The 27,058-nt window shown below is 40.0% G+C and overlaps 1 protein-coding gene across 6 annotated transcripts in view; it reads right to left on the bottom strand.

The window, feature by feature from the left end:
• Positions 1-27,058, bottom strand: part of STARD9 (StAR related lipid transfer domain containing 9) — a 171,119-nt gene that overhangs the window by 93,343 nt on the left and 50,718 nt on the right. For all 6 annotated transcript variants that reach the window (XR_004373843.2, XM_075065444.1, XM_032781495.2 and 3 more), the window contains exons 4-7: positions 5,243-5,359; positions 2,865-2,897; positions 2,706-2,767; positions 1,908-2,020 (exon numbers count right to left, since the gene is read on the bottom strand). Coding sequence is in view for 5 of the 6 variants with exons in the window: in XM_075065444.1 (XP_074921545.1) it covers positions 1,908-2,020; positions 2,706-2,767; positions 2,865-2,897; positions 5,243-5,359 (325 nt within the window). In the remaining variant the exon portion in view is untranslated. The remainder of the gene's footprint in view (positions 1-1,907; positions 2,021-2,705; positions 2,768-2,864; positions 2,898-5,242; positions 5,360-27,058) is intronic.

Here is a 27,058-nt window from a genome sequence, read left to right on the forward strand (position 1 = left end):
AGGATGCTGGTGGTACAGAAAGTCATAGTTAAAATTACCAGAATGCTACCTGGCCAATCGTGTGTAGGAGGTTTGCGTGTAAAATCTGTTGGCTCTGCTGGTGATCAGTTTATTCTCTGAAACATGAAAACTGATAACAATGATCAGGTGCTAAATACAATATTACAGGACATATTGATTAGCGGGGAACTAGGCATCAGGATTTCATGTTTCTTTTAATTGGCTCTGTCACTGGATAAACCTGGGCAAGTCACTTAACCTCTCTTCTCTTCAGTTTCACTATCAGTAAATTGTGAATACCACTTATATATTTCACAGAGCTTTTGAGAGACTTAACTTATGTTTGTGAAGCATTTTGAGATTCTTGGATGAAGAATGCTATGTACTATTATTATATCTTGTAAAGCCAAGTTAATTGACTACAAATGTTAATAGTTCTAAAATTATCCAGCTCTTTCAAAAATCCAGCCACAGTATTTATCTTGACTTTCCCTTTCCCTCCCTCTCCTAAAAAAAAAACACACCACCTGAATAAGCCGGTGGCACGATAATGGCAAACAGTGGTGGAGGGGGTAGAGGAGAACAAAGAAAATTTACAAAAGGGGATGGAGATGTTTTAAAAGCAGAACAAGCTAGTATTTGATCTGACATGACACCACCAATACAATTCTGTCTTATGTGCATTTTACACATCAAAGGAATACTTTGTAGGTGTCAAACATGTTACAATCCACTTGGCCAATAGACAAGAGTTGGCACTGTCAGGAATTTCAGAGGCAATTTGGAGTTCTGCCCACTGTGTAGACATAGTGTTTAGCAGCACATTAAAAAGGAAATGGGTGTATTTACTTTCCAGACAAACCCACCCATATTTAAAGTTTGTATCAGTTTGGAAAGATTTTTTCTTCCATTCCTGACCATTAATATGTTTTATAGTTTTTTAAAATCACTTACTCAGTTACTTCTATGCCTGTAGTGCGCTGATTCTGTAGAAACCACTTTCTGTCAATCACTGACCAAATGTATTGCTTTTCAGAGGGCAAACTCAGTATAATGCACTATCAAATGACTTAAGCACCAACAGCTGAGAGAGTTTACTTTAAAATGATGTTACACTTCTGACAAAGGGCAGAGGCAAAGGAGAAGGGAAAGAAAAAAGGGAGAGGAAAAATTGGAAAGGCAAAAACAGGTAAGAGAAAAGATGAGGACTGAAAAGAGGAAAACAGAATGGAAGAAACAATTTTACAGAAAGATGTAAATTTGGAAACAATGTAAAACTGCATTAGAATGTTTTTATAACTACAGCAAACATCCATGTGAAAGTAGGCAGATTAGAAGTCTCTAATCTAGTAATTCCAGTGGAAACAAGTACATTGTATCACAAAAAGTTTCTGACAGGAATCTGAAGCTTCTGAGGATTTATTTACAGGCAAATTGCTATCAACTAAAAGGCCATGTTAGTCGGAGGAAAAGGGGTTACTCCTGTTTTCTGCTACGCTTAGTAGGAAAGAGATTTCTTTCTGGTATTGGCAGTATGGTTTTACATTCTCATGAAACATTCATTGCAGCCATCGTTGGGGGGCAGATTATCAGGCTAGATAGATCAATGGCCTGATCCAATACAACAAAACTTATACTCTATATTTTTATTTAACACATTCACTACACACAAAAAATTAGTCCTTCCTCTAGAATTTCACCCTCTTCGTATATTAAGAATTAGATTCCATGTTCTGCCATATATTTTTGCTGGGAGGATTTTGAGTTCCTCAAACTACACATTTCATGTTGGCTGTTTAATAACTGGAAAGAGTGGAAATAATAAAGAGCATGTTAGGAATGCAAGTGAACATTCAGAATAGGCACATAGGCATTCATCTGTAACCCATGCAGAAACTCACTCTCACCTTGCACATATGGACCTGTCTCAGGGTGCTCTCGGACACGAAGCGTATAAGGTTTCTTCTGGTTTGATTGCTTTAACAAATCTCGGACACGCTCATTATAGATTTCAAGGAAACTGAAGAAAAGCAAATAAAATGTTGTCTTTCTGGCATCCACTATTCACAAAAAAAAATATTATTTAAAGTTGTTCTTTGGATAATGAAAATTTGCACCTGCAACCTGGCACAGACATTCCACATCAAAAACTAAAGCATTCATCTTCATTACCTCTCAAATTACCTCTTCTTACATGTTGTGTGTACAGACACTTAGAAAGGAGCTGAGAAGCAATCAATTGTCATGAGGCAAGAAAATAGCTGTCCCCTGCTGCTGGCTGGTTCGAAATAGTGCTGACAATAAATCATCTGTATTGCCAACACAGCGTTATTTCCTGCACTTTTAATTAATGTTGTTCCCAACTCTTCAACTGTTCAGAGCACAAAACTCCATAAAATTAATGCGATTTATGAATAAGAACTGAATGCAGTATAGGGTCCAAATTTTGAACAGTTAAACAAGCAAGACATGGACTCTTAACCCACTATTATTTAGATGCATATTCTTTGGGATCTAACAGTGAACAAACAGCACCCAAGGAACTATACTTGGATTGAAAACCGAACTGCAAGATTTTTCCCACCCCAGCAGAATGATTGACTGCCCTGAAAAAGAGAAATAAATGTATCAAATAACATTTGTGTGCTTTTGCTACGGAAAAAGTATTTAGAAACATATGGCCAAAAATAATGAGACACTCCTACCTGACTTCTACTCTGCAAGATGCTGGCTGCTCTGAATAATCATCCTCCCTTGAGAAAATGCCCTGCATAAACCAAAAGTTTATATTTTTCTCTTAAAAAATAAAAAAGAAAAGAAAATTAAGAACAGTTTAAACAATTTCAAGTTCATAAAAGAAATACCTCACATATACGAGGTGTCAACCCAATGGATGCCTTTAAATAAAAGAAAAACAAACAAAAGAAGAACAATTACATGATATGATCACAGTCCCAGTTTCTCTTGTAAGAAGTCATTTTAATAAATATAAACAAAACTATGGGGAATTCCCAACTATTCCAGCATCAACTTCCCACTAAAATATGGAGAGATACACAAGCAGTGATTGTGGAGATCACAACACAATCTGTCCTGGAGCATTCTCAGTGTTAGATCTGTGACAACTCAACTATTCCAGTTGCAGCATCTCTAGAAGTAATCACTTAAAGCAGGGGTTCTCAGACTTTTGTACTGTTGACCCCTTTCACATAGCAAGCCTCTGAGTGTGAACCCCTCTTATGCATTAAAAACACTTTTTTATATATTTAACACCATTATAAATGCTGGAGGCAAAGCAGGGTTTGTGGTCGAGGGTGACAACTCTCGACCCCCCATGTAATAACCTCACGACCCCCTGAGGGGTCCCAACCCCCAGTCTGAGAACCCCTGACTTAAAGGGATGATATACTCTGGCTAGAATGGTGGCTGTACCCATAACTGTCAATCTTACCCTCACTGGAAGTCATCGTAGGGCATTTTTCATAGGCAGTGGATGCTGAAGAGTTCAAAGCTAAGATGACTCCACTTGCTACAGCACATGGCTTACGTAAAGACTTGGAGCTACCTTCAGGCTCAGCCCCTCCCACTTGGAATCTCTTTGCAGTAGGATGCAAAGATTTTTAGAAGGTATATTTGAAATGGAACAAATTAAGGGGGAAAAAAACCAAAAACAAAACAGCTTTCCCTAAATAAACGCATTTTTGTAAATGTGGAAGTTCTCTACAGACCAAGCAGGCTGATATTCTAGCTATTAACAATGCTAATAATGTAGTACAATAAATGAAAATTATTAAATAGTGGATCAAAGTGGGACTCTTCCTGACGCACAAATCACTCTTACCAAAGAATCCAGCAGCAACATTACTACAATGAAAGTGCCATAGGAATTAGTAACAATTTTTAAGGTATGGTCATTATAAACTGCTATTATACTTCCAAGATAATCAGACACTAGTGACCTGATTCTCCTCTCACTTACATTAGTTTTATATCAGTATAATTCTTCTGACTTCCATGGCAATAGTCTTGATTTAAAACAGGAAGAGAATCAAGTCTTAGGTATCAGATGGACAAAATCTCCCTGCAGATGCCTGTCAGGTGGTACCTTTAGTAAGCTAATATGGTCATTCTAGGGACAGCAAAACCAGTTCAGTAAAAATAAGAACCAAATAGAAACTGTAATCAAACTTCAGACCAACCTTTAATCACTTTTATAGGTTCAAAAAATTTTATTTGAAGAGTGTCTCTCTCTCCCCATCCTTTACCTGAATCAGTGGTCCTCTCAGGGGGCGGGAAGTAGTGACTTGCTCTTGCTGTCTCCTTGAAAAATGGTTCTTTCTTTTGCAGTGATTCTCGGACTGCAGCCCATTCAGCACAGAGCTGTGGCCCATGTGACATCCTTAGGGCCGTACAGGTAGTATTGGATGCAGCCCGCATAACACATATGCGGCCCACAATGGTAAATAGGCTGAGAATCACTGCTTTAGAGACAATTCACTCCCCTTCGATTTATATAGGTTTTCAGAGAGATTATCTACCTTTCCCTCTGGATCAGCAAAGCCAGTAACCCTTTCAAAGGACTCACTGGTTTGGGTGCTTTAAGATATAAAGGCACACTAAGTGGGGCCCCATAAATCAAGTATCTTAGAACTGACTGGCTTTGAGGAGCACATGCTAATGTTTCACCCCCAAAACTTCCATTCAAATTCATTTAGTAATTGGAAATGAAGCAAGTATGGTCACCTCAGACTGTTCCCTAATTGACAGCAAAGTCTTCTTACAAAAATGCAGCAGAAAAGATTGCACAAATAATTATTCCAAATTTTAATTAGTAAAATTAATTTAACTTCAACATGGCTGTCTGATTGTCAAAGAAAGTGACATTAAAATATTTTGTAGAGGCGCAGGCTGACTGCTACGAAGAACAATAAGTGTTCATAGTGGAAAACTTGTTTTCTTTAGACTAAAAGGTAAACCACACATATGCAACATCCAAAGAGCACAGTTTACAAAAGGAATTTTATTTTTTATACATATATACATACACACATCCATACTTTTATAATTTTAGCTTGTGCTACATTATTTAGCTATGTACTTAAGCATATGCTTAATTTTAAGCACAAGTAATCCCTAGTAAAACGTGCTTAAACATTTTGCTTAATTACGATCTTAATCATGAACTTCAATTTAACAAACAGATTTAAAAAAAAAAAAGAGTGTAATCAAGGCTATGACTCACTGGAGTTCCCATCATCGTGTACGTTTTTCCTGAACCCGTCTGTCCATATGCAAAAAGACAGATGTTGTACCCCTTAAAAGCACCAGATAGCACTGAGGTGCCAAGGTCCTGGAAAACCTGGAACGATCAAAAGAAAAAATGCACTCAGTGAGTCATTCCCTCCTTGGAAACACTCACTGCCATTCAAACATCATTTAGTCTTTTTTTCACAAGTCTAAAATGATAAGAAATTCTATCCCATTAGCGCATCGACTTATTTCATGGGACTAATAAACATGTGGAAAGTGGACAAGATAAAAAAGGTAGACTGTAACCAGCGCCCACCTCCATCTCCTTTTCTCAAGACTAAACATGCCCACTTATTTTAACTTTTCCTCACAGGATAGGTTTCTAAACGTTTTCTAAAACATTTTTGTTGCTCTCCTCTGGATTCTCTCCAATTTGCTCAAATCTTTCTTAAAGCGTGCTGCCCAAAACTGGATACCATACTCCAGCCAAGGCCTCACGCGTGACGAACAGAGCGGGACAATTACATCCCGTGTTCTACATACGACGCTCTTGTTAATATGCCCCAGAATATTAGCCTTTATGCATCTGTGTCACATTGACTCATTCAGCTTGCGATCCACTAACCTCAGATCCTTTTCTGCAGTATTACAACAGAGACAGTTTGTAACTGTCCATTTCGGTCTTCCTTCCTAAGTGCACTTGTCTTTATTGAATTTTGTCTCTCATTTTCGACCAATTTGTCATGGTCATTTTGAATTCTAATCCTGTCCTCCAAAGTGCTTGCAACTGCTCCTAGCTTCGTGTCATCTGCAAATTTTATAACCATACTCTCCACTCCACTATCAAAGTAATTAGTAAAAATATTGAATAGTACCAGACCCAGGACAGATCCCTGCAGGACCCAACCAGTGCGACAGTGAACCATTGCTAACTGCTCTTTGGGTAAGGTTGAATTCCCCTTGTTTCCCCAATCTGTTATCTCTTGTTTTATACTTAGATTGTAAGCTTGTTGGGACAGGGACTGTCTTTTTGTGCTGTGTTTGTGAAGCACCTGGCACAATGGTATCCTGGATCATGACTAGAGCTCCAAGGCGCTACAGCAATACAAATAATTAATAAAGTTAATAAAGGAGCTGGGCATCACATTCCTCAAGGCCAAAAGCTGGCTACTGCTAGGCATGGCAGAAAGTAGCAGATGTTACCTTTTGCTTGGTTCCTACTTTGTGTTTTCCTGTTTGGACTGGACTGTGCCCAAACCCACTGACCCTATCTCCAAGATACCAAACACCCACTCCACAGCAGTGTAAAGAGTAGTAATCTCCTCTGCTGAGCATGCTGGACTATGGAGTCCCCTCTGTACTGGCTGTCAACTGCTAAGCCCTCCAGCACAGGATAAATGAACTCAGTATGGCTGAAGTCTTTCAAAGAAAATATTATAAGTATAAAAATATTTTCTATTCAGGTAGAAAGTTAACCTGTATATACACACAGTTACATACCATACTCTGCAAAGATTCAGCCAACCTTTGTTTCTTTCACAGACAGGTATATGTACTAAATTTAGCAATGGTGGATAAAGACGACAAACATTCTGCAGGGAAAACATCAATTTACCCCCATCCCAAGCAAGGGTAACAATCAGAGCTATCAAAACTAAACTCTTAAGACTTAATTTGCAGGTCATATTACAGTTCAAATCACAAGAGATGCCAATTCTTCACAGAAAATTCATTATAGTTCCAACTCCACTGAAGGCTGAGACTATATACACACATTTCATTAATCAAGGAGAACTTGGCTATTTGTGTTCTCTGATAATAAACCATCTGAGCCAGAAGTCAAATGTCAGCTCCTCGTTGGTGGATAAATGGCAGTATGTCTAACAAAAGTATTCTATGTCAGGAATGACAGCCGCTGGAAGGTTCAAACATGGTACAATGTAAATAGGAAGACAGACCCGCCTAACAATATATAACACCTTTACCAACATATACCAACCTAGCACAGGCAGACACTTTAATATGATGGACAAGACAGCTATGCTGCACAGGTTCCCGTCATCCAGAAGGCTGAAACTGCATGTTATTTTTACCCATTGCCACATCAAATGCAAACTCCTCATCCTCACTTACAAGACCCTCTGTAATCTCTGCTCTAATTTTTTCTTCCTTCCCTTCTTGTTCCCATTCCCTTAGCCTCTTTTTCCAGTCTCTGCTCCATGTCTTCTTCTTGCTTAGAAGGTGAAATCTTGGTGCCACTGAAGTCAGTGGACATCTTATCCAGTGACTTGATTGACAGGATTTCACCCACTCATGTACTGCTGTCCTGTCTCTTATCCTGCACTTTTTTTTTTATTAAATAAAGATTGTAAATTATTTGGGGCAGAGAACGCATTATGTTGATGTCTGTAAAAACACTGATGTTATAAATGTTATTAATGATTATCCTTTCTTCTATTAAAAATATATTTTCTTTTTGCCCAGCAGAATGCAGTTACTACTTCATATTCTCTCAGGGCACTGGGAAATTGTTCTCTTGTAGCACTGTTCTCTCCTAAAAGAACCCAGACACCACTAGGCTTTTCAAAAATTTGCTCCTTGTAATCAATCACACACACTTGAAATATAAAATAAAATCACAGGCAGTATTTTGCCCAGGAGGCCTTCTTTGAGCTGTGGGAAAATATAACGGGAGAGATTTGGTTTGAGGTTAGAGTATTCTTGGAAGTTGCTTTGTAGTAGTGTTTCAACATCTGTTTTTTATTTAACTCGCTGGTTTCTATGGAAAAGGCAACGCTCTTCTAAATATAATTGAATAAATATCAAATCAGAATATGGGTCTGATCCTGCAGTTCTCACCTCGCACTGTCAGTTCTATGAACTTTAAGGGGACTGCTCAAGAGTAAGGAATGCAGAACTGAGCCCTGTACGTGCTTCAGGGAACAAAAGTTTACTAACAGAAAAGTACTTCAAGTCTCCCAAAACTCTGATACAGCAATAGTTGCTGACTGGTGGTCCTGCTGTGCTTTGGCAACTGTGACATGTTTTTGTTTCTTTAACCATAGTGCTGTTGCAGCTTAGAAAGTGGTTGATGCGAAATGTATCCCTATTGTGTTCTAAAATAGTTCTGAATTTCACCAAAGTGTTTTCTGAACTGAGAATCACTGTATTTAGGTCTAATTGCTCAGCAACAGCTCCAACAGTGTTCTAATTAAAGAAGTACTTGGAAGTAACTGACCTGGGATCATGGCAGCATAGAATGTTTGATTTACTATTAGCTACCTCTGTTTTAGAGCACAGTGATCAATCTCAGGCAGATTATTTATTAAACACACTGACTAAAAAAGTCTGTAAATCATATTCTTCTCTAAGATGCTCTGTTGTAATCTCATTATTTCTGCTGAGCACTGAAGGAAGAATTTGGCTCCATGTTTGTAGACTCATTACATCAGCACAATCCAAATTAGGCCATTTTTTCCCTAAAAAGTTACAATTTTTGGAAAAGCATCTGAGTTTCAATGATCACAAGTCAACCCATAATATTTATGATTCTTGGCCTCAGTCATCATGGTAGGAAATTAATGCAGGCTCCTTGATGTGACAGGGCCTATAGATCAATCTCACCAGGTCAAAATGTGCTTAACCTTTTGTACTAAAATTATACACTGACCAAGGGTTAAAGTATCTGGGAAGCACACCCTATTTCCACTCTGGCCCATCACATTTAGCAATCCTCCATATCCTTGCTAATGGAAATATGGGTCTGGTTTGTTTTTTTGTTGACGGGTAAAAGAACAGAGATCTTTTTGGGATTCCTCCCCCTCCCCCCAATCTTTTCCTTCTTATGTATCTGCTCTTGCCTACCCCCATTTTGAGGTCTAGTTTAGGGGAAATTTGTCCTTCCAAACAAGGAATGGTGAACATGGCCTGGGGAAGAGCTCACTTTATGCTGACCACAAAGTGTTGATCAAAAATGACATTCTCCTTCCTAGGGGTTGAGTGTGCTGCTTCTACAGCAATGTCAAGGCCCTGTCAAACTCTGAAGATACCCAGGGTTGAGAGCTGAAGTAAGAGTGTTGATGTTTTACTGAGTGGCATAAGAACTGATTATCTAAACATCTCAAAAGCCTCCATGCCCTATTTGAAAGTACAAAATAAGATGAAACTTTAAATATTTGAATACCAGGTAAATCTTATGATCCACACTATGAAAGCTTATGTTTGAAGTTGTACTGTTCCCAAGAAACAGGGAGTAAGACTGCAACAGCCCTTAAGAAAACAAAAGGACAACCTGACTGCACAAACTCTATTACACAGAAAGGCTTAAAGCAGCCACCAGTCTTCTTAGCTGTTAACTTAGCATACAACCAGAAACCGGGACATACTAACCACCTGCTGAGAGGGAGTTATAAGTAATAGTCCTTCTCTATGCTAGAAAGATATACCATTTTAAACTTAAATCTACATCTTGTTTGAGCAGTATGTGTGTGTTTACATTAGGGGTCTTGTCATAGTATTCTATTCCCAATCTGAACCTTAGAGTCCAAAAAATGAGGTACTAGCATGAATTCCTCTAAGCTTAATTACCAGCTTAGATTTGACAAGCTGCCACTACCCAAAAATATATAGTGTTTTGGGGGACTCTGGTCCCCCCAAAACCTTCCCTGGGGACCCCAAGACCCAAATTCCTTGAGTCTCACAACAAAGGGGAATAAACCATTTCCCTTCCCCCTCCTTTCTTCCTCCCAGATCTTTCCCGCCCTGGGTACACTAGGAGAGATAGACAGATTCAAGCTCCATGAATCTAAACAAAGGGATTCCCTCTCTCCCCCTCCCTTCTTTCTTCCTGTCTCCCACCACTTCCCTGGTGAGTACAGACTCAATACCTCAGCCTGAACCAGAGGAAAAAATCAATTAGGTATTTTAAAAGGAAAGGATTTTAATAAAAGACAGAAAAAGTAAAAATAATCACTGTAAATTTAAGATGGAATATTACAGGGTCTTTCAGCTTATAGAAAATGGAGGAAAAGCCTCCTCCAGCAGAAATACAATTTAAAATACTTTCAGATAAATACACATTAAAACTCTACCAGCCAGATACACAGTTGCAAATACAGAAAACAATCAAAAGACTATAACTGCCTTTTTACTCAATACTCACTATTCTGAATATATAAGAGACTGTAGCAGGGAGATTGGCAAGAAACTTGGTTGCACGTCTAGTCCCTTTCAGAACTGAGAGAGAACAAAGCAAAACCCAAAAAACACGAACAAAGGCTTCCCTCTACCAAGATTTGAAAGTTTCTTGTTTCCTGTTTGGTCCTCTGGTCAGGTGTTGTTTGTTAACCCTTTCCAGGTGAAAGAGACATTAACCCTTAGCTATCTGTTTATGACAGGTCTGCATCAGTTTAACTAGTGGCTTGTCTATACTTACAAGGCTGCAGCAGCACAGCTGCACCACTATAGCCCTTCAGTGAAGAATCTACGCTCATAGGAAAGCATCTCATGTGGGTCTAGATACTCTACCTCCTCAAGGGGCAGTAGCTATGTTGATGGGAGAAGCCCTCCTGTTAGATCATATAGGAGTTAGGTCGGTATAACTACGTCACTCAAGAGTGCGGATTGAATTTTTAACATGCACTGTTTCCCACTGCATTTAGAAAGAACAATCTTGTCTCTTTCTCTCCTCCTCCCCTCACAGCAAGACCCCTATTTCTCCACTCTTCATTGTTTTTCCCCTTTTCTAAACAAGTCCTCTCTTACCAACTTAACCTTTACACAACCTCCCACTGAGCAACAGATCATGCCTCCCAAGCAGACAGAAAGTGAACTAAGCTAAAGCACACAAAGATACTTTTAGTGCAGCATAAAAGTGTCCACATGGGGAGTTAGGGTCGAATAGCTATTGCACTTGAAATTCACACTTCAGCTTATTCTGCACAAACCTCCTGTGCTTGTATTTGTGCCTGTAGAATCTCCTGCCTCCACGTGGTTCATTCAGAGTTTCAGATCTTAATACTTTTCCTCTGCTAGTTCCTGATTTGGGAGGTTGGGTCATGACAGGGCCACAAGCTGGGACGGAAGGAGAAATTGGTGCAAACTGGATGGACCTAGTTCCTCCCAAGAGTCCAAAGCTAGCCCCACCTACCAGAAGCCAGAACCACTCTCTCTCTCTCTCCCTAGACCTGCAGACAGGTGCGCCCTCAAGATGCTAGAGAGTTAACTGGGGTGATTCAGTACCCTAAGTTTCTACAGAACTATTCTTCTGACTTGCAAAATCTACATTTATTTGCAGATTATAGGAATTATACTGTTAAAATGGTAGGTAAGTCAGCACAAAGACTGTGTCTTTGTTATGAAAAGCAACATGCATGCTTATGGCACTGTATAAAAATGTTAACTAATATGGTGAAGCGTCGATCACTACAAAAATATTATTCAACATTCTTTTTGGGGAGGGGGGGGGAATATAAAATTTTTGTTTGGAGCAGCACTCACCTGATTATTGTGGCAGAATCCAATGAATGCTTTGGATTTTTCATCTTACACTTTATATCGCAGGGCAAGGTGAATGAGGTAATATCTTTCATTGGACAAACCTTCTGTTGGTGAAAGACAAGCTTTTGAGGTTCCAGTAAGCTCGAAAGCTTGTTTCTCTCACCAACAGAAGTTGGTACAATAGAAGATATTAGCTCATCCACCTTCTCTCTCTAATATTCTGGGACCTACATACTCTACATCATGTCAGTCACCATGCATACCTTCCCAGTGTCCTACCCACATCCATCATTGCCCACTCTTATTCACTGTATTCTTTTCTGTCCTTCCATCTTTTTCTCCTGCCATTTTTGAGCTCACCCCTCATTTTTCCGCTTGCTCTGACTCATAATATTTATTTTTTAAAATAAATTTAAAAAGTTTAAGAAATACCACCCCATAAGCCTGTGGTCACAATTCCTCTCCTCATATTCCTCTAATCTTCTTTAGTTTGTAATGTTTGGTCTGTCCTTAGATTATAGGCTTTGCGGCAGTGGTCATTTCCTTCCAATGTTGTATAAAAAATGACCAGCACCATTTAGATACTGTATAAATTATATAAAAACAATAAATATTAGTAATTTCTCAAGTGAAATATAAACACAGTGTTCTTTTCTATAAGTAGTCTGTGTTTGCCACTACAAACAGCTAGTTTTTACCCATTACCCAAAATTTAAAAAGGGGAGGGTTAATGTAGAAAACAAAGGTATTCAATTAAGTGTGCCATGTGTCAGAGTTCCAATTTAGCAAATTATCCTGAGCTTGCATAGATATGAACACTTTGCATGTTAACTTTGAATGGATAAAAACCCACCCTCAGATAGTTATCACAGAAACAAATTAAAAAAACAACACACACCTCTCTTTAGTGTCACTTCTCTTCAGATAAGTTGTTCCAATAAACAACCACTACAAGACCAAAGAATCTCTCCTAATTCTGTAGTATCAGACGCAAGGTTCATCAGATAGCAACAATAAGTTCAAGTCAAGTGGTTCATAAGCAGTAAGTTTAGTTAGTGATAACAGCCCTGGCATATATGTTTGCAACTGTGTTGGTAAATATTATTCAACAATGAAAGGATAAGTTAAATATCTTGTTTCTCTTTTCAAACAGATTTACAGTTCACAAGTGGATTTATTTATATATTGGCTATTAATTCTCATCAAATATAGTCCAAATAAAATGGCTCTTTACAAACTTAAATCTTATGTTTTCATGAAAAAAAAAATCACAGTAGCTATCTAGGATTATAAAATAACTATTTTGTGAACAACATATTACAAATAATGACCATTTTTGAGGGGGGGAACATTGCTGAATAGAAAATATATCTTGTTTGTGTTAGAATTCCCTAAATCAGTGGCTGATATTTGTTGAAACTTCTAACCAAAGAGGTTTGAACACATCACAACAGTTGTCATAACTGTACAGTATTTTTTGGGAAACTTTGACCAGTAAAGAAAACTTGCTTTTAACTCGATTTAAGGAGTATACTCTCAACTCAACATACAAGGTTTAAAGACAAAGAATTCCTTAATAGAATTTATGCAGCTGAAATCCAGCACTTTGCGTTCAGAATACAGGGCCAAATTCATAACTTGAAACTACATACTTCAGTAGTTACACCTGAGATGAATTTGCTCTCTTCTTAATTTATGTTGCCTCTTCCCCCTTGATCTGCATGCTAGTCTGTCTCCAGCTTCTCAAACTATTTTCTGCCCCTTTCTTATATTTCTGTTAAGATTTGTTTTTCTTTTCTTCTCATTTTCACACATGCTCACAAGATGTTAAACAAGCAAGTATAAACAGTAGTTGCTGCTTTCAAGAACATACATCCCTTCCTGTTAAGTTTATCTCTCAGTTGAACTATCGCTGTCTACTGTTAAACACACTAGCATAGATATTAGAAAAAAAAGCAGCTCCAGGGCAACTAGAAAATCAAGACACAAATTAACTAATTCTGCATTCAGTTACACCAGGGTATTCATAGATCCATTAATTTTAAGACCAGAAGGGACCATTATGATTATCTAGTCTTGACCTCATGCATGGCACAGGCCACAGAATTTCACCAAGTAATTTCCGACATGAAGCCCATAACTTTTGGTTGAGCTAGAGCGCAGCTTGCAGAAAGACATCCAATCTTCAGTAAATTCATAGTAACTCCATTAGAACTGATGTTACTAAGAAAAATTTGGCCCAGTTGATGTTACTTGAAACTGTCATCAATTGGACGATTTTTTCAATCAGTTTTATCATCTAACACAGCAATTCTCAAACTTTAGCAACCTGAGGACCCCCATTTTGATTTTAAAAATTTTGGGGACCCCCAAAGCCCCCTGCTCAGCCCCAGGCCCTGCCCCCACTCCATCCCTTCCTCCAAGGCCCCACTCCTTCCTGCCTCCTGCTCACTCCATCCTCCCTCCCTCCATCACTCGCTCCCTCCACCCTCACTCACTTTCACCAGGCTAGGTCAGGGGGTTGGGGTGCAGGAGGGGGTGAGGGCTCTGGGAGTAAGTTTGGGTGTGGGCTCTGGACTGGGGCAAAGGTGGGGGGGAGGGATGCAGGCTCCAGCCAGGTGGCACTTACCTTAAGCAGCTCCCAACAGTGACCAGCACATCTCTCTGGCAGTGGCTCCTAGGTGGGTGGGCCAGGGTCCCTCAATGTGCTGCCTCTGCAGCTCCCATAGGCTGCAGTTCCTGGGGCCATAGGGATGTGCTGGCTGCTTCCAGGACTGGCGTGGGGCCAGGGCAGGTAGGGAGCCTACCTTAGCCCGGCTATGCTGCCAGACTTTTAGTCCCTAAAATCTCCCAGTTTGGCTTCAGTAGCCGCCAAGAGATAGAAGGAGAGGGAGAAGTTGAGGGAGGGGGAGGACTTGATCAGCAAGGCCCACAGACCCCCTGGAGTATCCTAGGGGAACCCCAGGGGTCCCCAGTTTGAGAAATGCCAAACTATAATCGATCTAGAATATAATACTTTGCACATATTAAAAGCACATTTTTTAGGCAAAAATCTCTTTCCAGGGGCCGTTTCCCAAATACTAATGAGAACAACAGATGCTGATGTCAGCCAATCATTAAAGCTAAATCAAATTCTATGTCACTGTTTATCTTGAATTCTGACTAGCTAATGTGCCTGGAAACTCCTTTTCACATATATGCAGGAGAATCTTAAAGCCATCTAAAAGGACAGTTTTAACCTCTCTTACTTTCAGGCATGCAGTAACTACCTCTTGGTCCAGTTAATTAAAATATCATCAACAGACTTTTAAAGGAATTTTCTTGAAGACAGAAAAATTAGGCCCCAACTCCTCTTCGTACCTTTTAAAATTGCCTCTTAATATGTTTATCTCCCTTTTATACATAAGTAACCTGACACTAAGACTCTTTTGTATTACTCAACAGTATTGTAAATATCTTAAATACATTGCCATACAGAGACTAGATTGTGCATGCAAAACGCCTAATCTTGTCATTGAAATTTTAACCTGAACTGTGACTGCAGGAAATGGCCCTAAATATTTCCTGTGTGCCTCCTCTTTCCTGATGCCTATTAATTTAGGTTATCTTTTTTTTCAGTTCCTCTTTGTACTCTTTTTACACCAGGGTTTCCCAGGGCTTTGGTTTGTATTTAAACAATTAATTAAAATTAGGCGAGAGTTTTAGCCTTTTGACTTCCACTGATATTAAAAGTAACAAAGCTTCACAAAATTTACCACAGTTGGACCTAAATGAACAAATTGACTTTCTTGATTGCAAGTGCACTCTCTCATCCGTGCAGGACACAAAAGCACTGATACAGAATTTGGTATCCAGGACACTTTATTTATACTCACTCCAACTGGCTAAAAAAAATAATTCCCAAGTGAATGCCAGCAGAAGCTTTTACCACAGACCAAGGTTGCTTTTGGTGGAACCAGGGAATTAAATTTGGCTCCATACATTTAGAACACTTATGTGACACAGATGTCACCTGTGGCAACTGGGATTATAAAATTCTCCAAACCATCTGAGGCTAAAATTAACAAGGCACCTTTAAGTCTAGAAAATGGATAGTCAAAAAGGGGCACAAAACTCATTTATTGCTCTTTTTCCACTTTAGACAAGAGAATTAAAAATCTTCCAAGGAGGCAAGGTCTCAAAAATTTCTTGCAGTGGATTTAAAATCCAGATTTATAGTGACTATACTATGACTTTCTTTAAAAAACAAACAAAAAAAAGCAACAAGTTTTCAAGATACTAAGAAACACACTGGTGTTTGGCTTTGGAACATGGCATTCTCTGTCATGCAAAACTTAAGTATTTATATGATGAACATGTTTGCATTCTCTTCTGCAATGCGTATCAATATATTTTTGGAATGGTGCCTAAAAGACATGGAATCTAGGATGGAGAGTGTCCAATCCGACATCAAAAAGTTATAGACATTTAATGTTAAGAGTAAGGGTATATCCAGACTTCCCGCTGTATCGGCAGGTAGCGGTCCCCGAACGCAGTCCTGTTGACTCTGGAACACCACCGGAGCGAGCGGTGGTAGCAGAGTCGACACGGGGAGCCGCGGACATCGATCCCGCGCCTTGAGGACCCGAGGTAAATCGATCTAAGATACTTCGACTTCAGCTACGCTATTCACGTAGATCGATAGCCCCCCCTAGTGTAGACCAGCCCTAATGATTTGAGAGCAAGAGGGACACTTGTATTTTTCCACTGAGGCCTTTGCCTAGCCTTAAGAAGTTTAGGCTGCTTTTCTTCATTAAAATACCCACAAAATTTGAATGTTTACTTTAACTTTGTAAACATGTGTTGTAAACATTTGCTGGATAATTATATTTTCCCACTATCCTGCCACATTATGAGGCATCACTCTGTCTTTACTGTGGTCTTGGTTACTAGTAAGCCAGCAATGTATGAATATATCCTCTCACTTTTCATTGTATTAACATGAACTGAAGTAATTCTTGGCCAATTTAATGGGATGATTGATACTAAATAGTGTATCCAGTCTTGGTAGTATGAGTTTTAAAACCATGAGACAGCTGATCTTTTCTTTCCTGACTCAATTAGATCTTTAATAGCAGATTATTGGAATTACAAAAGGGAAAAGAGCCAAGTGCTTTAAACTACAATAGCCAGTCTCTTGGAAAAAAACGGTTTGTATGTCAGGTGCTCTGTATGTATCTCAAAGTATCATACCCAAATATAAGCCAAAAATCTCAGAATAACATTACGGAAGAAAAATGTAGTAGATCTTTAGAGACAGTGTTGAAAACCAAGTTTGCAGATCCAGGGGAATACTATGAGCAATTAGGATTGTTTTAACTCCATGTTATCTATGGTAACTAATACTTCTATTTTGCTTAGACTACACCAACTTGGCATTTTGCCGGGACCAGCCCTAACTTATTGTCAAGCACCTGATACAATGAGAATTTCAGGACATCTCAATGGTGCACTAAATTAATCTGCCTCACAAACTGCAGACATTTCAAAGAGGCAATGAACTTATGTGTAACATACTCAGTGAGAGGTGAGAGTCAAAATTTTGATCAATTTTTAAAAAGTCACTGCTGGTCCACTGATGTATTCTGTAAACAGTAATAGTGGTGAGTAACTTGCTGAAAGCAAACTGCTTCTTCTGTAAAAATTTAGGCTGAAATTAGGGGAGCAATATGACCAAGTTAAAGTAACAGGGAAATGATGTAAGTAATCACCTCCATAAATAGAATACTTTTCAAAAACATCTCAAGCAATTGTGTTTATTTTTATAAAGGGAGGAAAAATGGGTTTAAATGGCTTATGAGATCAATAACTGGCTTTTCACCACACGACAGACCAGACCAGCTCCATAAATCAAAAGTTAGAAAATTCATAATTCCTCAAATCCATTATAAATGTTCATATTAATTTTCACAGAGTGAACAAAGAAAAAAAGAAAACACGTCTCACCATCAGCAAGAGACAAGCCCATAGATCATAATTTAAGGAAGAGCTTCACGACCCTGTTGCAATTTTGATGGACTTTTTATATATTTTATTAATAAACATAAGCAAGCATATATAAAACTAAACAAACATAACAGAGCTAACTAAAAATAAAACACCATAATCAAATCATTGTGTGCTACTTTTGTTGGAAAAAACTAATAATTCTTTGACGTTGTTACAAAAATGTACTAATCCAAACTGTTAAGATATTTATCCTTTGTAAATATCTGAACAATCCGTAATCCTCAAACAACAGCAGAGCACAATTCAGCATCATCATCATCAAACTAATAACCCGATTTTAGCTTTTTTTCACTTCAGTTGTCAATGGTTAATTTTTTTCCTTACTCAGATAATGCAAGATTACCACACTGGAAAACACCTCTTAACCCTATAAAATATACATTCTTAGTTACAAACTGGCTTCTCCCCCTTCAAATTAGATCAGCTGGCACTGCTGTAAAGAAATAAGATATGTAAGATATGTAAGAAAAAGGAGAAGAGAGGATTACAAAAAAACACTGTCATGTAAACAAGTCTTAAAAAACAATAGTAAGGAAGTCCTATGAGACAGGGTTTCCATTTTTAAATTTAATTGTTGTAGCACAGTTCTTGTCTATTTGGAGCAGAAACAAGTTTGCTCCAGCTCACACTGCTGGAAGTGAATTTCCTGTGTTTAGCATTGTTTAGTCTGAATGGGCCTCTTGAGGGTGCTGTACATACTTCATAAGAACTCGAATGCACATCAAGTTCTACTCTTTGGCATACCCCAGCTGGGCCAATAGATTGAGGGAGGTATAGAAAGTAACTTGGGAGGCAGGCCAGTCCTCGCCCACAGACAACCTGCCAACCTGAAACATATTCTCACCAGTCACTGCACACTGCACCATAGTAACTCTAGCTCAGGAACCAATCCATGCAACAAACCTCGATGCCAACTCTGCCCACATATCTACACCAGCGACACAAAGCCATCACAGGACCTAACCAGACCAGCCACACACGTCACCGTTCATTCACCTGACGTCCCAACAATGTAATATATCGCTATCATATACCAGCAATGCCCTCTCGACTAGTACATCGGCCAACTGGACAGTCTCTACGGAAAAAGATAAATGGACACAAATCAGATATTAAGAATGGCAATATACAAAAACCTGTAGGAGAACACTTCAATCTCCCTGTACCCACAACAGCAGATTTAAAGGTAGACATCCTGTAGCAAAAAAACTTCAGGACCAAACTTCAAAGAGAAACTGATGAGCTTCAGTTCATTTGCAAACTTGACACCATCAGCTCAAGATTAAACAAAGACCATGAATGGCTAGCCAACTACAAAAGCAGTTTCTCCTCCCTTGGTGTTCATACCTCAACTGCTAGAAGAGGGCCTCATCCTCCCTGACTGAACTAACCTCATTATCTCTAGACTGATTTTTGCCTGCATATTTATACCTGCCTCTGGAAATTTCCATTACGTGGAGAATAATGTCACCCTAACCTAAAGTTGGCCCAAAATGTAAAATAGCAAGCTAAAACAAACAGAAGTGTTCAATAATTTTTTTTTAATTCCAGTAAAAAAGTTGTTAATAAACAAATAAATATTCCTCTGCAGAGTGTAATAACCCAAACAGTGCAGAATTAAGTGACTAAAGGTTAACCTGCCTGTAAATCAAAATGAAACTGAATTTCATGGATTTCATTATTTAAGCTTAAAGAAATATACAAAATAAAGAAGTACTTTTCAATTTTCAGTTTTAATAATTTAAGGTATTATTAACAGGAGATGTAAAAAAAGTTTTTGTTTGCAGCATAATTTAAGTTGGTGACCCTTTTAAATAGATACAAATACTTATGTCATCAAGGTGAAATGAAAACCTTTTTATTTACCAAGTTTATGATTCGTGGTTATGTGTTTTTCATGCAACAGTTGAAGACATCGGTAGCAAGTCAGCTGTTTGCCATGTACGGCTTTCCACTTGGTCATACATCAGCTTTTTCAAGAGGAAGCCATATCCTTTGATTCAGGTATTGACGGCTCAGTTAAAGGAAGAACTGGTTTTCAACTGTATTCTGCAATATGCTTTCTCGTGATTTAAATCTAGGTATGTATTCTGTTTATAATCTAGGATCTTAACAGTTTTTTATTGCTTTTTTGTTAAAAAAGCATTTCAGATCACCTATAAGCAATTCCTTTTACTGTGTGATTATTACATGAACCTTTGAGGAGAGTTGCTGACAGTTGACGATTAAGTGTCTTTGTGTAAAAATTGTTGGCTAACTAGAGTGGCCAGGCATCTGGACTCCGGCGGCTCTGGCCAGTACTGCTGACTGGGCCCATTAAAAGTCCAGTTGGCCGCAGTAGCTGACAGCTAGAAATAGCTATGCATAGGGGCAGCCAAGAGGGCTCTGTGCACTGCCCCCGCCTGCGGTGCAGGCACCGCCTTGAGCACCAGCTCCGCAACTTCCATTTGCTGGGAACCACAGCCAATGGGAGCTGCGGGGGTGGCGCCTGCAGGTGGGGTCAGTGCATGGAACCCCCAGGCTGACCCTGTGCCAAGGAGCAAGAGGGACATGTCGCTGCTTCACAGGAACCACCTGAGGTAAGCGCCATCTGGAGCCCACACCCCAAGCTCCCTCCCACACCTTAACCCCCTGCCCAAGCCCTGAGGCTCCTCCCATACCCCAACTCCCTTCCGGCTGGCTCCAAAAGAGTGATATGGAAGGTCACTTCTGTGGAAGGCCATTTGCCCTGAACCTTGTGGTTGTGTAGGTGAGCTCCCCAGCCTATTAGGGAGGCATCCGCCCTACAGTGGTGAGTCTGTGTAGCTAGAGGAATATGCGTGCTTGTAATTGCATCAAGGTTGGCGCTGATAAACTCCAGTTGCTGTACTGGGGTTAGTGCACCACTACAATGAAGAAAACCTTGGAGAAAACCCTGGGTGAAGCAGTCTGTACTGATAATGATCCTGCCCCAAAGGTAAACCATAAGAAATGTCCTGTACGATGGTTGTATTGAGATATGGAAGTAGACATCTTCTAGGTCGCAGGCTGGAAATCAATCTCCTAGCTCTAGAGCTGGAATAATGGCTACTAATGTAACCATCTTGAATGTCTGCGTCTTCCTGTATTTGTTTAATGGCCTTCGATCTAGAATGGCCCTCCATCCTCACTTTGCCTAGGGGGAATCAGGAAATAATCAAAGTAACACTCCTTGCTCCCGAGTTGCACCAGGACTGGTTCAATGACCCCAACGCATAACAAACAATATATTTCCTGATGAAGTAGGTCCTAATGATAAGGGTCCCTGAGTGGGGACAGGGAAAGAGGGTTGGAATGGGGGGAGGGACATGAATTGATAAAAAGCCTAGCCCATCCACTTTTTACTATGGGACCACCCCCTGCCCCACCTCTTCCCCCAAGGTCCTGCCTCCTGGCCAGGCCAGCAGTTGGAACCTGGCCCAGGTAAGAGTGGCAAGGGAGCCCAGGCAACTATGGGGAGTGCAGACCCTCCATAAGCCTGGGGTAGGAGGGCCCGAGAGCAGCCCCCTGGCCCATGTCCCTGTCCTCCAGACCCCCCCACCCAGGGCAGGTGGAGGTCCGCAGCCCCGCACAGCTGCCCACATGGCTCTTACCCTGATGAGGTTCCAGTTTCCAACCTGGCCTTGTAAGAGCTGCCTGGGCAGCGGCCCACCCTCCCTCCCTGCAGGGTGGGAGGACCAGAGGGAAGGGACACAGGACAGGTACTGCTCTTCATCCCCCTAGCCAGGGAGGCGGAGGGGCCTGTGCTCCCCACCCAGGCATCAGTTTGGCTGCGGGCAGGCCTCATCCCCCCACACTTTTAGGAAGAATCCATGGCCCCTGGTTCAAAGAGACATCCAACATCTAATCAATAGAAGCAGCAGCCAAGCTGCTGAGCAGGAAATTCTTTTGCAGTCTGGTTTAACACTTTAAGACTTTTGTTATATTACAGTTTTGCAATTCACTGTTGTTACTATGTAAAAAAAGCAAACATTACATATTATTTCCCACACGCTTAATGAAAAATTGCTTTGAAGCTCTGTAGGCTCCTTGAGAATAAGAACTTTTCTAACGAATATGATTTCAGCAGTTTCTTGTAGAATCTGAGTCAAAACAAGAAGTAATTCGAGGTCACTTGTGAGTTCATGAAGACAACTTTTGGTTTTTTAATGCACAACAAAGTTTGCCAGAACCAATGTTTTAGTAAACTGCTAATCCTACTCCTTAGCCAGGTCAGCTGCTTTCTTGCATTCTCAACATGAAAGAATTGGGAAACTACAATATTAATGGATGGTTCTTATAGGCTGCAATTCTTAGTCACAAGGCAACTACTTAGGGGCTCTACAAATAAAAACAGACGCTGTAATCATTGCTGATTTTCTCCAGTTTCTGTCCACAATGACAGAGACTATGTAGGGTGGACAGACAGCATATGGCAGGCTACCATGGGGTAGATTTACACCCAGTTTGCTGCAAACTAATTGTTCGTGTAGACAAGCCCTTAATTCCTGTGAGTCAGTGCAATGTTTGGATGGATTCTGCTGATAGAGATGCTGTGTTTTGGATGATATATAAAAAAAACCAAGGCCTTGTTATTTTAAAAAACAAAAAAGGTGCTTTTCTGAGTAAGAGTTTTACCTCTCTGTCAAGGCCACATTCCAATTCGGATAGTTACATTCTGTCCATCTAAATTCCCTCTGATGCGTCATTTGCCTACACTATTCTTCTGCACTTCCTGTCCCTAAAGTATTACGTAGCATTGTACACTGCTGAACAGCAACTGTATTCCACCCCACATTGGCATGCATTGCAGTGGTCAGCAAAATCAGGCCTAAAGACCTCTTAAGTACCTCCGAAGAGGCATTATGAGGCCTGTTTTTAAAAATACTCTGAGATCAATCATAAGCTGTGCTACAGAACCACTATTATTTTTTATTATTATTATTACAAAAATAATCCTTCAGTTGAGGAAAGGAAACACCTATTAATTCCAAATTAGTGAGCTGATGAGTAACGAAGGATCTTTTGCCTTTTTTGTTCCATTTCCCACCCCCTCCTTCCCCATGACATTCAATTGCAGAAAGCCTTTCAAATTCATAACCAATGGAACAGAAAAGATTACATTCCATATACTGTAATCAGGGAATAAATTTATGCAAATTATACACAGTGGGATGTGAAACAATTACTGCATTGTGCTATGCTGAGCAAAAAAAAAATAAGTCAGAGAGACAGAAATGGCAACGCTAAGAGTGAAGGAAGGCAATGGGAAGAACTGAAACAAGCCTAGTTTTATAGTCTGAAATCTTTATGCTGTTCAGTAAATGCAGCTACATTTTTTAGTAGTTCTTTTGAGCTACTATTGGATTGATAGACTCTAATTACACTTGAAGATATAAAAGCCACTTAAATCACCCCAGTTTCTATTTCTATAGTCCAGAGGATTTGAAAGAAATTTAAAAGAAATACCATATGTTGCTCAAATACAGTATTACTTGAAGGCTCGCTAGCATGTGCCAGCAATGCCCCTCTGCCATGTACACTGGCCAAACCAGACAGTCTCTATGCAAAAGAATAAATGGACAAAAATCTGACATCAGGAATCATAACATTAAAAAACCAGTAGGAGAACACTTCAATCTCTCTGGTCACTCAACAACAGACCTCTAAGTGGCAATTCTTCAACAAAAAAACCCTCATAAACAGACTCCAACGTGAAGCTGTAGAACTGGAATTAATTTGCAAACTGGATACCATCAGATGAGCCCTGAATAAAGACTGGGAGTGGTTGGGTCATTACAAAACCTAAACTTAATTTCCCGATTACTAATTTCTTCCTACTGTTACTCACACCTTCTTGTCAACTGTCTGCAATGGCCACTCTTCTACTACTTCAAAAGTTATTTTTCCTCCCTTGGTATCTTGCTGTTAATTGATGTATCTCATTAGACTGACCTCACACTTACTAAACCAACCCCCATCCTTTCATGTATTTATAACTGCTCCTGTATTTTTCACTTCATGCATCTGATGAAGTGGCTCTAGCCCACAAAAGCTTATGCCTAAATAAATTTGTTAGTCTGTCAGGTGCCACAAGGACTCCTCGTTGTTTTTGCTAATATAGACTAACACTCTGAAACCTATCATTTTCTTGTTTTTATGCTATGTCTTATATAGAAATATACTGATTAAAAGGGTAAAGATTGCATAGAATTCAAACAAAAAAGTAAAATATCAGTTATTTCTACTCTACAGATGAAAAGGAGATTTCCCGATTACAGAAGTGACAGGATTTTGGCTTTAAAATTCTGGTTAGGTTCCAGCGATCACTATCATTTAATTTTAAAAAAAGGATTGTCCTGCAGACCAGAGAGAAATCAGCCACTTATGTTCATATTCATTAGTACTCTAGATGAAAGACATCAGACCACCAGAGTTTTTGTTCCAAAGTAACTTTGCAAAAATATTCTTGGTTAAAAACCACCACCACAGCTAAAAGAAAAATATAAAGGATAAAAGAAAAAATGTTTGAAAATACTTTTAACCAGTCAACTGGTTAGTGAATTCAGGTAACTGACAGCTCAGAAGTGGAACTGGTATGATATTAGAAAACAAGATAGGACATGCAATAAAACAAAAACAAAAACATAGAAGGAAGAATAAGTTACACACACAAATTACTGTAGCCCTTATTTTTAATTGTTAAACACCAGCAGTGTATTTAGTGGTATAGAGAGAGGTTTGCAAGAGCCTGTGCATGCAAAAAAAATGGAATGAGATAACGATTTTCCTCTTGCTGTTTGGCTTCTGGAAGTAAAGCGGTCTGCTAGGAAAGATCTCTCTTCCAGAGTGGAGGAAGAGAACGAATATTACTGTAATTTATGAAGCTTTTGTTCTTTTCATACTTTTGACTCACTGAAAAAAAAAAAGTGTCAACTACTGACAGGAATATAAGTTGACAGAAAGTCCATTTATTGCCAGCACCAAAGATAACATGAGCCAACGGAATACAAGAAAAGCCACCTGTTGTACCGCTTTCAAAGCAGTAATCTCTTTTCTGCATGTTGTTCCAAAGAGATACATTCCAAATACATTGTAAAGGGCCCTTTGTTCAAGTTAACAGATCTGTCATGATCCTCAAGAAAGCCATGATTTTAGAAGATTTAAGCTACTAGTCAAAAAGGCATTAAAAAACTAAAACCTAAAACATTGAAGTAATAGGTTGAGCTCCTCTTCTTTTTAGTCATATTCCAAAAACAAAACATACGACGAATAATTAAAAGTTGAAGCAGACTGGACAGCAGTTCCTTTTTAAGTATGTATTTGAAATGAAAATGCAGTATATATAATCTCCCAACAGAATGAATCAGAATTGAGGCTATCCTTGATTTTAGCCCATTTTAGTTTGATTTTAACGTCTTTAATCTTAACTGAGGATGGAAGATGCAAATGCTAAGATAAAACTTAAGCAGAAACACAGTAAGGATATGCCTAAAAGGAATACAATTGGCAAAACATACTATTTGCCTAATGGTGTCACCCAGTTACCCCACTGTCTGCATAAATACATAAATGCACAAGTAAAAAGCAGGCCTAACTAAGGCAGACTGGAGTAAAGGTGGGAGAAAACAGAAAGCATTTTGATTAATTGGCAGAAAGCATGACACCCTCCCCCACCCCCAATCTAATGCCCTTTGATTGAAAAATAACAGCTCTGGAGTCCTCCATAACTTATCTCTACAACTAGATTTCCAGATAGCAGCACTGCCCATGAATACGTTCTTCCACCTGCTATTAAAGAAACTATGCCACTTTTTGTGATAAAGGACTAATGCCCATTTAGCTACAACAGACAGTGTTGTTACCTCAGGGATAAATTATGACAATTACATTGAAACCAGGAATCATAGGGCAACATGAAAACTTCTACTGGTTGAATATAGAATTATAGGACTGTAGGGATGGAAGGGACCTCAAGAACATAAGAACAGCCATACTGGGTCAGACGAAAGGTCCATCTAGCCCAGTATCCTGTCTACCAACAGTGGCCATGCCAGGTGCTCCAGAGGCAATGAACGGAACAGGTAATCATCAAGTGATCCATCCCCTGTTGCCCATTCCCAGATTCTGGCAGAGTCTAGGGACACCATCCCTGCCCATCCTGGCTAATAGCCATTAATGGACCTATCCTCCATGAATTTATCTAATTCTTTTTTGAACCAAGTTATAGTTTTGGCCTTCACAACAACCTCTGGCAAGGAGTTCCACAGGTTGACTGTGTGCTGTGTCCACACCCTTGTGCTGAGAGGGTCCATATGAAAAAGTTCATCTCCTGACTGGAACATGACACTGCAACACGACATCACACCAGTGCTCTGTACTGCATCCCCACAAAATGCAAGGTTCACTTTAGGTCCTGTAGCGGTGTGCCACTCACCTCTCATGAGCGCTCTCTTCTGGTTGGGTGTCTACAGTCTTTAAACCAGTCCCAGCTGATATCAGGTCATACTCCCAGGACTTCCTGCCTGGAGGCAATGGTTTCACCCTCTTAGTCTGTTCTCCACCTGGGCCTTCTGACAGTTCAGTCCCCTTCTGGGGATTTACTGCTGTCCAACTAAGTTCCCTCTAAGCTGCGCAGCCGCACAGCTGTGCGGCATTCTATCAAGGCCTGCACAGGCAGGGAGAAGCACCTCTCCCCCAGCCCGCTGCAGCGAGAGAGGGCCGCAAGGGAGTCCTCTTTCCCCATCACAGCCCTGGGGCAGCTTGCACCCAAAACCCTTTATCCCCGGCCCCACCCCAGAGCCCTCTGCCCCAGCCCTGAGCCTCCTGCTGCAACCCAAACTCCCAGCCCCAGCCTCAGAGTCTGCACTCCCAGCCACTTGGAGAACTTCTCTTCTGCTCCTCTCTGGGATGAATGTTGCAGGACACTGAGGGTATGTCTGTACTACGAAATTAGGTCAAATTTATAGAAGTCGTTTTTTCAGAAATTGTTTTTATACAGTCGATTGTGTGGATCCCCACAAAAAATGCTCTAAGTGCATTAAGTCGTCAGACTGCATCCACAGTACTGAGGCTAGCATCGACTGTCGGAGCGTTGCACTGTGAGTAGCTATCCCACAGTTCCCGCAGTCTCCGCCACCCATTGGAATTCTGGGTTGAGATCTCAATGCCTGATAGGGCAAAAACAGTGTCACAGGTGGCTCCAGGTACATGTCATCAGGCTCCCCCGCCCCCCCCGTGAAAACAACGGCAGATAATCGTTTCG

This window comes from Chelonoidis abingdonii, chromosome 4 (genome assembly GCF_003597395.2).
Source record: "Chelonoidis abingdonii isolate Lonesome George chromosome 4, CheloAbing_2.0, whole genome shotgun sequence".
In the NCBI taxonomy this organism is placed as follows: Eukaryota; Metazoa; Chordata; order Testudines; family Testudinidae; genus Chelonoidis; species Chelonoidis abingdonii.